Genomic DNA, 13,654 nt, shown 5'->3' with positions numbered 1-13,654 from the left:
TCCCTAAATGAAACTCTTCAAGGAACTTGTAAAGTCCGTTTACCCAAATGATGGGGTCGAGATTGAGCTACATAGTTCAGTAACATTACTAAGCTAAAACGTTTTTCTTTTTGGCAGTCTAGTCTGGGAATTTCCACATTCTTGCCATATAGAAAGACATTCTGAGCCCAAATAATTGGACAAAGAAATGGAAAATTTGCAAAACAATTCAATCATAAATTCCATTTTCTTTCCTAATTAAGTCATCATAAAATATAAATTATTTCAAAAGGGTTTATGTGTGGAAGACACTCATGGAAAAATACTAATATGGAAACAGGTTATAAATGTAAATGCTCCTTTTACATGTGGAATAATATGCTGAAATTCACTTACATAAGCATCCAAGGATATATGAGCTCTCTTTTTAAGTAGCATCTATCAAAATATAGGTGTGCTAACACCTTCAGTTTCACGATAATATAAGATGGAATGTACAAGATACAGTCTTATTTATTGGGTGCGGATCTTCGCAAAGATTGTCAAAGCTTTCCAGGTCACTACTCCTCACTGGGGAAGATACACTTGAATATGACATCACATTTCCAGAAGATGAATTAGATTTTAAGTTTAGGTAGTATCTCCAAAGAAGGTGAAATAAAGTTCAATTCCCAAATTGGGAATTTTCAAGATTTATCACTTCTAAAAATATATTAATATTGTTGAGTATTTACATACATATATTTTAGTTTTATGAAAAAAAAAAGAGCCGTGAATGAATACTCCCCCACACCCCACTTTGAGAGTTGTTTAACAGAAACTTCAAGGACTTATCAAGACTTATAAACAAACATTATTCCTAAACAAGCAGTTGACTCCCTGGGAGAGAGATTGAGCCAGGGAGATAAGATTGAGTTTGGAATGATAGTTATCTGAAGGCTGGGATTCAGATAATATATACTTTATAGTTTAATGGGAAGGCTGCTTGGAAAACAACGAAAACATATTCTGATGAGATACCGTAGAAATGGTTCCGAAACATGAGCAGGAGGATAGGCTAAGAGGGAACCAACACCTAACAGCCGAGATGTATAAACTGTAGGTCCAGAAAGGAACAATCATACCAACAACTGGCTGTTCCAGAAACTAAGCTTCTCATTCTCTTGGGAAGTCCTGTCAAATTTCTATGACTTCACCCAGAGATCACGGCTCCACTGAGGTAAGCGTGGACATGGTCTCTCTTCTTCTAGAAGCAGCCTGGGTGGCAACACACTCCATGACAAATTGCCACAAGCCCTGCAGCCAACCATGAGCGGCCAACTGACCGGTGGTGAGAACAGTGCCTGTAGCTCTTCTGGCTGCTCTTTGTTTCTAAAGTGTTCAGATCCGATCGAGGAACTAGTTGTCTTCCAATCACATCCCGTGATTCCAGTTCTTGCCATCTAGCATCCTGCAGATACCCTTTGAGCTGTCATCTTCCAAGTTACCAGTCCTATGACCATCAACCCTTGAGCTACCTGACCTATGGTCATCAACCCCTGAGCTAGCTGACCTATAGCCGTCCACTCCTGAGCTACCTTTCCTATAATTGTCAACCCCTGAACTACCTGTCTTATCAATGCCAACCTCTTAGCTACATGTCCAACTGCTATAGACCCATAAACTATATATACAGCAAATTTCAACCATACTCTTCTTCCTTGAGGGACTGGCAGTATCCTTATTAAATGTCATCAGGAATAGATGGAAACAACCTCCTGCTTGCTGTCTTTGAGAGATTATTTAGCTTCACATCAATGGGTATGGATCTCTTTTAATTCTATACTAAGTGTCTTTTTTTTTATTCACAATATTTATTTTATTATGGGAGCCAAATGCATAGATGTTCACTGAAGCACAATGGATATTTTATAGCTCTCATATAAGACCAGAATTTTATTTTTAATTTTTTTTTTATTGTTTTTAACGTTTATTTATTTTTGAGACAGAGAGACAGAGCATGAACAGGGGAGGGTCAGAGAGAGGGAGACACAGAATCCGAAACAGGCTCCAGGCTCTGAGCTGTCAGCACAGAGCCCGACGCGGGGCTCGAACTCACGGACCGCGAGATCATGACCTGAGCTGAAGTCAGCCGCTTAACCAACTGAGCCACCCAGGCGCCCCCAGAATTTTATTTAAAAATTTTTTTTAAATATAATTTATTGTCAAATTGGTTAACATACAGTGTGTAAAGTGTGCTCTTGATTTTTGGGATAGATTCCTGTGGTTCATCTCATACATACAACACCCAGTGCTATACTAAGTCTCTTTAATAAGGTATTTCTTTGCTTTGGGAGTTATCACTTACTTTTATGAAAAAAAAGTTTGATCTTTTCCACCTAGATGAAATTCCTTGTCTCTATTTTCTTCCTAATTAAAGTACAGCTTGGCATACAAATCATACTTTCCATGTGTCATCATTTATGTGTACCTTATTTTATGTCTGGTTATTTCCTTGGGTTATGTCACCTGCTGTAGGCAGTGATGATGATTTTTGTATTCCGGATTAATGATGAAGAGTATGGAAAGTGTCCAGAGTGTAAGAAAATGATTCATTAAAGTGACCTTGAGAAAATATTAAAGCATATGGACCAGTATGACCTGGTGACTACCAAAGTATTTGTGTAATATATGGCTGTATTTGGAATTGGCTTTAGGATCCTTCAGGTGATAGTAAATTTAGTCTTGGAGGGACGCTACTGGTTAGAATAGCTTCAGTGTTGTAATAAATAAGGCCTCAAATACATAATGATTTAAACACATCCTTGTTTTTCTAATAATATTGAACAAGGGAAGAGGTCAGCAGAGAACTCCGTGTCCATGTAGTCTTTAGAGTTAGCTGACAGACTGGACTCGAAGATGTAACCACAAAGATGGTCCTAGGAATTATATTCCATTTTAGCTAAGTATGGAATTCAGTCCCTTGGTCTTATATAACCCCAGGAAAGGCTGTTACATAAAAATATAATCATGTATTCATAAAGAAAAAGGGTCCATATAATTGGTAAAGGATCTAATATTTCCTGGAACAGGGACTAATTTGAGATAGATTTGGGTAGAAAAAGAAAATTCCCACCTACTGCCACATTATATCTAAAGTTCCAACCGTGAGGGCACCTGGGTGGCTCAGTGGGTTAAGCGTCGGCTTCGGCTCGGGTCACCATCTCGAGGTTTGTGAGCTCGAGCCCCACGTCGGGCTCTGTGCTGACAGCTCAGAGCCTGGAGCCTGCTTCGGATTCTGTGTCTCTCTCTCTCACTCTCTGCCCTTCCCCCCACTCACACTCTGTCTCTCTCTGCTTCAAAAGAAACATTAAAAACACGTTTTCATAAAAAAAATAAAGTTCTGACTGTGGAAAAAAAATGGTTTGCACAATTCAGATATTTGATGCTCCTGTTTCAGTGTGCCAAATCCTGTTGTGTTCAGTATTATTTTCAACTTGCACTGTAACTACAGGAATACTGTCTAGTTTCCTAAAATTACTGTGGAATTTAAAATTCCAGTTTCTCGGTTGCTCATCTCAACTTAAAGCTCTCATATCTCACTAATATGACCCTTTGCTAAATCAATTTGTAGTCCGCAATCGGGCATTATGGCTTGATTTTAATCAGCCCTGATATAGTGTGCACTATTCATGGGGGGTACAGAGAATGTCAGTCACTTCTTTATATTACCACGTTAATCCTCATCACCACTCTCTTGTGCCAAAACTAGGACTATTTTTATAAGCAAGAAGACTTAGGTTCAGAAAAAGTTGCCTAAGTGTATATACATAGATAGATAGATGTGTGTGTGTGTGTGTGTGTGTGTGTGTGTGTGTAGTTTCAAGGAACAGTTGAAATTCAAATCCACATCTGTCTGTTTTAGAACTTATGTCTTGTTTTGCAATCGTTTGAGTTTCAAATGTTCCAGTTTTCCTGTACTTTATTTTATGTCTGGTTATTCCCTTGGGTTATGTCAAATGCCTTATGCAATGTTGATGATTTATAGAAAAATTATAGAAGGAAGGAAAATTATAGAAAAAATATAATTTATTCCACATTTCTGTTGCCAGACATTTTATAAATATTAACCTTAATCTTTGTCACAAATTGAGAAGTCTTACCTTTGCCTTACTGATGAAGAAACAGGCTCAGTAAGATTAAAGCTCTAGGCTAAGATCTCATTACTAATAAGTGAGAGAGTCCAAATTTGAATTCAAAACAGTATTTTTCTTCCTACATGTAGCTGAATGCTAACATTACTCTGTTGATGGTTTGATATATCATTGAATTTTGATTTTGTTGGTGGTTCCCAAAGAGAAAAAAAAAGAAGACAAATCAAATAGCAACAGTGCTGAGAATTGAAATTCAATATAATTGAATGGCTGAGTCTATAGGAATGATAAATTTGCTTTGTAAACATAGGAAATATGTCACTAATTCTATCAACTATCCATTTTGAAATGATTCTTTCCATTCCTACTTACAAAATATAAGCTGGTATGGGAAAATGTGATTAGCTAATAAATATAAAAAGCATATTTCGGCTGTGAAATACCTTTCAATTTACTGGAAGCCTCTGTCTTGGAATGCTGTAGTCAACCCCAAGAACATTCAGACCACTGTGCTATGTCCATACTTAACAGTATCTGAATCAATTACTCATATAATTTTTTTTCAATTCTATAGGTGCATAAAGTAAATTACGGAAATTTTTTAAAGAAGAGATGACTTTCTCCATTCATTGCTATATTCAAAACATATCTATTAGATAAAACTATGAGACGTGCACTATTCTATTTTTGTAATACACCAGTGAACAAATAGGACTGATTCCTGTTCTCACGGACCTTGACATCTAGTAAAGTTGATGATCAAAGAACTTATAAATAAGTAATTGAATATATAATTAGAACTCACAATAGTTATTATGAAAGAAATTAATTAAGTTCAGCCATAGAGAATGTAAAAGTTGGATAGAGGGGTTGCAAGTGAGATTGGATGGGCTGTGGGATCCTCTCTGAGTAGTGAAGTCCTAAGACCTGGACGATGAAAAGAAAGCAGCTGTACAAAGAGCAAAGGAAACACAGCTCAGAAATACGAAACGACGTGTGCCGGGACCAATGGTCACAAGCGTTTGGTAAGCTTGGTAAGAAAGTGACAGGAGATCAGTGTGGCTAGTGTGTTGAGGAACAAGAGGAAAGAAGAATGAAATGAGCTTCTGGAGGCAGACAAGGTCCTGGAATGCACGTCTTTCATTTTATTCTCAGACATGGAAAGATTGCTAAAATTTTAAATCAGAGAATGACACTGGTTCTAAATATATTATTCTGGACTTCCAATTTCTAGTCTGGCATAGAACGAGCTTGGAAGCTGTTGTTGTGGAGCAATTGTAAAAAAGTGTAACATTCGTGTAAGGTGAATGCCAGGAAAAGAAAGAGAGAAAGGAATAGAAGAAATATGTGAAGCAAGAAGGACTGAGAATTCTCCCAAAATTAATGATAAACACGAAAGCACAGATAAAGGAAGCTCAGAGAACACAGTGCAGATAAATGTCAAAATATCTACAACTTAGGCATATAGTACTCAACCTGCCAAAATCAAAGGAAAATCTTAAAAGAAGCCGGAGGAAAGAAAAAGGAGCAAGAATGAGAATTATCTCAGACATGTTTTCAGATACTATGCAAGAGGGGAAAAAGTGGAGTAGGGGCGCCTGGTGGCTAGGTCGGTTAAGTGTACAACTCTTGATTTCGGCTCAGGTCATGATCTCATGGTTCATGAGATCAAGCCCCGCATTGGGCTCTGTGCTGACAGCACGGAACCTGCTTGAGGTTCTCTCTCTCCCTCTCTCTCTGCCCCTCACCTGGTCATGTTCTATTTCTCTCTCAAAATAAATAAACTTAAAAAGAGAAAAGAAAAGGAAAAGATGGAATGCAATATTTAAGGAGCTGAAAGAAACAATGCACCAACCTAGAATTCTGGATGTAGCAAGAGTATCTTTCAAACTGAAGGAGAAAGAGAGATTTTGTCAGACAAAAATTGACGAAATTTATCATAAGCAGGATTCCCTTGCAAGAAATAAAAGAAATCCTTCACAATGAAGGACGATTATATAGGTCAGATATATAGATCTACATAAAGAGAGGGAGAGTCTTAAGGAATGAATGAATGAATGAATGAATGAATAACTATCACTCTGCCCAAGTGTAAGGAACAAGTTAGAAGGATGAGGGGTGGAAGCAGGTAAGGCAGTTGTAGAGTTGCAAGAATAATGACAGCTTAGAGAAACTGAAATGCAGAAGCCTAAGCGGATCGAAGCAGACACAGTTGAGTTATACCTAGAAGAAAAAATCTCAGCACTTGCTTGTTGTTGGTAAATCGTAAGGGAAAGGAAAGAATCAAGGCTGATATGGTGATCTTTGGCTTAAGACACCAGGTAACTAATTTTTCAATTACTAAGATGGGAAAGTATATGAGAGGAAATTTTGAGGAATGAAATCACGGTCTCCACTGTGGGTTCTAAACCTGGCTGACAAAGAAAAGTCATCAAAGGGAGGATGTCAAATGAGCATCTGGTATTAACCACAAATCTTAATATAAAAAATAAGTGATTTATTCAGCATTCAGAAGTGTTTATTGATCCTCTACTGTGTCCAAGAAACTGGCAACTGGTGATGTTGATAAAAATAAGACATAGTTTCAGGGTGCCTGGGTGGCTCAGTCAGTTAAGTGTTCCACTCTTGATTTGGGCTCAGGTCATGATCTTATGGTTCATGACATCAAGCCCCATGTCAGGCGCTGTGCACTGAGAGTGTGGAGCCTGCATGGGATTCTGTCTCTCTTTCTGCCCCTCCCATGCACACTTTCTTTCTCTCTCTCTCTCTCAAAATAAATAAGCATTAAAAAAAATTCTCTGACCCTGACCTCAAGCAAGTCAAAGTTTTACAGGATAGAGAGGTTTTAAGCAAATAGATACAATATCATAAGTGCAGTAATTATTTTGCAAATTAAGTTCCATAGAGGAAGGAAAAAGAAAGCAAAATGAAGAAATGACCTTAGGGAGCATTCATTTCCAGATATGACTCATAGTTCGTATTATTTGCCTACTATATACATTAGAATTGTTAGATTATTTCATTAAAATGTGGCAATGATGTCCTGGATACAGCTACTAAATCCTTGAGCCCGGATTGTTTGTTCTGGGCCAAGTTGATGTACATATGACATGAACAAAGAAATTGAAAATTTCCATGTTGGGGTCATATGAAGAAAGTCACAGTATTTCTAAGAATCAGCCATGGTTGAAAAAGCAGACTCTTTCCCTATCTGCACACAACCAGGACAATTAGGCCAATATGAAAATGACTTCCAAGTCTTATGTTAACATGGGGGAAATCAAATGGAATGTTTAAGACATCATGCCTGGAAGTGAATAAAGAGAGGCAGAAATACTGTGCGATGGTGATTCCGGATCTGCTGTAAAAATGCACTATTGGGTCACCTGGGTGGCTCAGTCAGTTAAGTGTACGACTTCGGCTCAGGTCATGATCTTGCAGTTTGTGAGTTCAAGCCCCATGTTGGGCTCTGTGCTGACAACTCAGAGCCTGGAACCTGCTTCGGATTCTGTGCCTCCCTCTCTCTCTGCCCCTGCCATGTTTGTGCTCTCTCTCTCTCTCTCAAAAATAAGAATAAACATTAAAAAAAAAAAAAAGAATGCACTATCATTCCCAGGAGGCACAATAAAGAAGAGTGTTCCAGAGAGGAAAAGCATGTGCAAGTCTCGGGGATTCAAAAAGCAGAGTTTAGGGTATTTTGAATATTTACATAAAATCAAAATATGGGGGTTCTGGAATATATTAATGAACTCTAATGAAACCCTAATGAACATACTTCACTCTAATGACATCCAAAGTAAATATGGAGAATGTATTAGACTTACGGACTCTAAATAATAAAAATTAATTAATTAATTGAAAGTGTTAATTAACTATTATGTGAGAATGAAAATATCACAAATTCTCAGATGTGATTTTAATTATGTTGGTTACTTCATCATATCTCCAAGCAATCATCGTTAACAAATATAGAATTTTTCAGTTTTTTTTTCCATTTCAGGCTCTCGAAACCACATAGAAATGTAACAAACATAGCAAAGGCCTCTGTAGACATTGACAGGAATTACAAATAATAAATTAGGACACATGTCTGCTAGGTGTATTATACTCTCCTGCATTTGTCATAAAGGTGTGATAACTAGTTGGTGACACCGGGCTTCCCTCAGGTACATGTCCTACATCTAACTTACATTTTAATTACTGACGATGATTAATGATGGGATCACATTCAGTCTGATAACTGTAACCTCAACAGTGTCCCAGTTATCAAACACATTTCAATAGCAGCTCTATGAAGACCAAGTCTATTTTTACTGTGGACTAAAAAGAAAGATTTTAGTTACCTTTTTGAAACCCACATGCTGAGGAAGAGATATTATAGAATAGGGGGTTATCACTTGTTTTTGAACATGGCAAGGAATAGAAGAAGTAAAGAGAATATTGAGTTAAACCGTGAAGAACTTAGGTGTGATGCACACACACACACACACACACACACAAATTTTGTTGGTTGGGAGGTATCAGGGTGAGAGGAGAAAACTTTTTGGGGAGCAAATAAGAGTTTAAGAGATTTCATTTATCTGTAAGGGTTTAAAGCTCTTAGAGGAGATAAGCAATTTATCAAATAGAGTTCTCAGACTCTCAACCCTTGATGACTTCAATATTCTCTGTTATTGTCTACCAGGAACAGGCCTCATGCTGATGGGAAGTCATCTGAGACTTTCTTTGTGGAAGAATGTGGTAAACCGACTTGGACCACATGAGAGGTCAAATATTTCTTCTTCCACTACCTGAAACAAAAAAGGTTGAAATTCAGGGGAGTGATCGTAGCATTTCATTGGCACCAAATGTCGTGTCTTCTGTGATGTTTTTAAAAAATAAAATATTTAGAAAATGTATATCCCAAAGGTGGTCATCCCACCCCCTCCCCCTGTGCATGCTTGCACGGGCATATGAAATCTCCTTACTTTTACTTGGAAAGCTCTACAAGCATTCTAAAATATATTTCCTCAGGGAAAAAAATTCATCAGTTCTCTAGACTCTTCAATAGATAATACAGGGACAATGGGCATTGGTGGGAAAAAAGGGTTGTGCAGAGTGGAAGTGACGTCATGACCACTGATGTCACCATGCCTCACTAAGGCCATGTTCCCCAAAGGAATGGGGACGATAGTGTGATAGGAAAGCATCTACCAAAAGGATCATCGAGTTACTTCTTGGAATGTTTATCTTTCTACACTTATTCTCAACTACACCATCTTTGACCTCCTGAGTAGCAGCTTGAAAGAAGATATTTCTGGTTCTGAATGACCACTGACCCAAGGAAAAAGATAGCTATAGGGATTAACTCACATTTAGGGGGGATAGTCCAAAATAAGGCCCAGAGTTTGTTCCTTACATGGTGCCCAAGTAAGAACTATTCAAACATCTTTCTTCATGTGACATTAAAATATTTCTTAACCTTCATTCGTTTTACATCTATGAAGACTGAGGTGTCTTAGTAAATTTTCTCAGGTGAAGATGTGCATTAATTCTGGAATGCAGGCACACAAGCTGATGACTTTTTATATAGTGTTTATCTTCTTAGCTGAAGGTCACCAACAGACCTGGATGACATTGTTACTAGTAAAAGTAAGTATGTCATCAGCGTTACCATGGAGAAATATTACACACATTCCCTCCAGGTTTTGGAAATCAAACCCAGCTTTAAACATGAAGAATATCAAGTTGTCAGGGTGGAGCTCTTTAAAATGTACTCTAAGATGCTTCCCTAAAACTGGCTGTCAGGACAAATACACAGAGAACAATACCACATAATTAAATTCTCAGCTGAGTGTTAAAAATAGGGAATACTATGAGGTTTTTCATATGCAATATCCAATAAGTTTTGATATGTAGGGTCTATTTCAGTACATTACATAATTCCTCCAAGTGTCGTAACATTAGGTGTCTTCTTCAAAGATGGAGACTATATGCCTTCCTAACCATGTTTCTTCTCGTGGGTAATGACTGGGGTAAATATCCATTCAACTGGACTCCTTGTAATCAAGCATTATTGAAGAGTGGGTACAGAAGCAAAACAGGTCAAGTACACAGGTGATTGTATCATACATTCTCAAGCCTGATAACAGGGGAAAGATTAGGAATGGGAGATATATAGGACAGGCAAACTGGATTTATTTTATGGAGGAGTGGGAAGTCATCGTCACAGGCAGCACAACAATGAACTAATGAGTTGTTATGATGCTAACTGATCTAAAATATGAGTAGGAGGAGAGTCTTGGCATGTACCACCAAGGTATATAAGCAAACCGGTCTAGTTTCATGCAGACCTAGACAAGGTACTCTTCACTGCTTATCTGGACTCTTTACTTCAGATTCACCATGCCATCCAACATTCGCTCTTCTGGAAACTGCGGTTCCCCCTATCTTGGGAGTCACTGCCATGTTCCTGTTACCTCATCCACTACTCTCTATGCTGCTGGTATGAACTGTGGTGATGCTCTCTCCTTGCCCAGCCAAAACAGAACATGGCTACTGGACAACTTCTCAGAGACATGTGGTCAACCTTCCAGCTACCAACCATCCAGCTGTGTGCCCAGAGACTATAAAATTTCTTGCTACCCCTCTACTACGTACTGTACCTTCAGGTCCTGCAGAGGAACCGGTTTTTTTCCCATCAGCTCTTATCTTTCCAGTTCCTGTCAACCGTCAATGCATAATAGACCTCAGAACTGTTTGTCTAGGCATTCCCGCCCCCAGAACCACCTCTCTTATGGCTATCAGCCACAGAACTTCATCTCCTGTGGATATCGACCCCTGAATTTCGTTTCTGGCACCTGTAATCCTGTGAGATATCTCTCCTATGGCTGTCAACCTTTCAGTTATGCGTCCAGCAGCTTCAGACCCCTGGACTACGTGTCTAATAGATTTCAACCTGTTCGCTACATACAGAACAGTTTCCAACCAGCTTGTTCTTCCTTTGGGACTTGGCAATCTCCGTTTATTAGAAGATCATGCTGAATTGTCATTCTAGCATCTTGCTAGAGAGCTTTACAAAGACGTATCATCTTCAGGTTGATAGATTGTTCTTAGGTTGATGGCCTTTGTGCTTTTAGTTCAGTTATTGTTTTAACCCGTACTCTTACTTGATCAAATTCTAAGTGATTTTAATTGTTTGTTTATTCACTAGAATACTCATGTTATCAGGCTTCTTGATTTCTATGCCATTAACATGTTCTTATGTAAAAAAAAAAAGTTTTCATGGTTATCTCTAAATAAACTTGCTTCAAATAATTCAGAAAACAGTATTTTTTAATTCTTTATTATCCTTCGTGAAGTTAAAGCCTTTTAGTTTCACTAAACCAAGTATATTTAAAGAACAAAAGAGTGTCTAAAAAAAAAGCAAGCAAGATAGATACTTTTGAGGTCATGAAGATTCTTTAGTCAGGACACACGGTGTTTTATCACAGTAACTAAGAACTTCAAAATTCCAGACACTTAAAACTCCAGTGGTTTATTTATCATTCATTAACACACTCATTGTTCCATATCCAAAATCGTTCTCATTCTGGGATCTGGGAGTAGAGAGCCTACACAATAGTAAATATTGCCAGTAGAGTCAGGGATAACATAGAGAATCACCCCTGACTCTCTCTCTATATCCTTTAATATATCACGGACAGAGTAAGTTACAGTGTTCGCTTTTGCCTTCTGGGATTAACCACCAAAGTGTTGCATAAATTTTAATTCTGAACGATGGAGAACACCCTATTTTTCCCTCTTGAATTAAACCTGATAAGTCCTTCCACCAGACCCTCATGGATTTTTACACAGGAACATTGTTACTTTGAACTTCTTTCTCTCTTTTATATATGTGTTAACTAATTTATTCAGTTCTTCCATGTGATCAGTGAGAACTTGCTCGTCTTATGAGCAACTTCTCATATCTACCATACTGATACTTCCAATATGCCACCGTACCACTAAGAGTCAGTAATCTCCAATGAACACAACTATCAACACATTATTTTCCCTAGTTTTACACATAAAAAAGCCGAATAGGGCAAGCAATTTTCCCAAAGACCCAGTTAAGTAGGATTCCAGACTTTCCTATATTCTCCATATTATCTGTAGACTTTTTCATTTAGGGAATGACCAATCTGGAAACTTCTAAGTTGTCAATAACTTGACAACCGTGATCTGCAACTCTACAACTGCCAAGCCTAAACTGCACACAAAACTATTTCTCTGCTTCAGCTACAGCCCCACCCTTCTCTCTGGGATGCTGACTCATTTTAATGGCATTTTAATGACATATTCACTTACATCCTCTCTGGGGGTCTTCTTTCTTATATAGATGTGAGGAAGTGTCTTCAACTTATTCAGTTTCTCTAAATTGAATTGTGTGTGTGTGTGTGTGTGTGTGTGTGTGTGTGTGTGTGTGTTTTCAATATATAACTTATATAGATGGTAACCTACTCTAGTCCTTTCCCCCTTTTCTTCCTCTCTTCCTTCCTTCCTCCTTCCCTCCCACCACCCTCTCGTTCCTTTTCTTTCTTTCTTTCTTTCTTTCTTTCTTTCTTTCTTTCTTTCTTTCTTTCTTTCTCTCTGATGGGCTCTTAGAAAATGCAGTAGGTTTTAGAAGAGATCCAATGATAATAATAATGAAGGTAATAATATTTAATAATAATACTAATAGAGATTGTAGGCTGATGATAATGATAAAAGTTAACATCAACTACATATGAACTATATTTCATAACCTTTGCCCGACTAACTCATTTAATCCTCATACTTATCTATGGAGAAAATACTATTATTATTAACTCCATTTTGAAGGTGTGGACATTGAGTTATGGAAACATTTGGTAGTTAATTGATATTCTAAGTGAGCATCAGAGATAGGAATCTGAGTATTGAGTCTTTATTTTTTTTTTTAAATTTTTTTTAATGTTTATTTATTTTTGAGAGACACAGAGACAGAATGCGAGTGGGTTAGGAGCAGACAGAGAGAGAGGGAGACACAGAATCCGAAGCAGGCTCCAGGCTCTGAGCTGTCAGCACAGAGCCCGAAGCGGGGCTCGAACTCACGAGCTGTGAGATCATGACATGAGCCGAAGTTGGACGCTCAACCGACTGAACCACCCAGACGCCCCGAGCCTTTATTCTTCACTGCACATGCAGTCTTCTAGGAATTAATTCATAACCGTGGCATAGAAGAATATAGTTTAAATGAGAGGAGCCATTAGTGATGTCTTCTGAAGCAAAGCATTTGTCATAACTACATGGAGTAGGACTGTCCACTTATGGCATTACCTTTTCAAAAAGACAGGATTATTGCAGGCGTCCATTTGCAACATCAAAGTAAATTAACAATAATAATATTTTTCTTAAGTCTAATGTGTGACTGGATTTTTTTTTAAATTATAGCTTTAGAAAATTAGAAGGAAAAGTAACATTTGATTTGCATCTTCTGTGTGCCAAGCGCTGTCTTCAGTATTTTCACACTTTTTATCTCATTCTATTCTCACCACCGTCCT

General features: G+C 37.9%; 1 protein-coding gene across 1 annotated transcript; it reads left to right on the top strand.

Moving 5' to 3' along the window:
• The first annotated feature begins 10,457 nt into the window (after positions 1 to 10,457).
• Positions 10,458 to 11,411, top strand: LOC131511463 (keratin-associated protein 26-1). Its single transcript, XM_058729111.1, has one exon. It carries the CDS (start codon positions 10,497 to 10,499, stop codon positions 11,133 to 11,135), a length of 639 nt encoding a protein of 212 aa, XP_058585094.1. The 5' UTR covers positions 10,458 to 10,496; the 3' UTR covers positions 11,136 to 11,411.
• The last annotated feature ends 2,243 nt before the right edge of the window (positions 11,412 to 13,654 follow it).

Source organism: Neofelis nebulosa, chromosome 5 (assembly GCF_028018385.1).
Source record: "Neofelis nebulosa isolate mNeoNeb1 chromosome 5, mNeoNeb1.pri, whole genome shotgun sequence".
NCBI classification, from domain to species: Eukaryota; Metazoa; Chordata; class Mammalia; order Carnivora; family Felidae; genus Neofelis; species Neofelis nebulosa.
The sequence above is the reverse complement of the archived record's forward strand: the minus strand, read 5'-3'. Positions and strand labels throughout refer to the sequence as shown.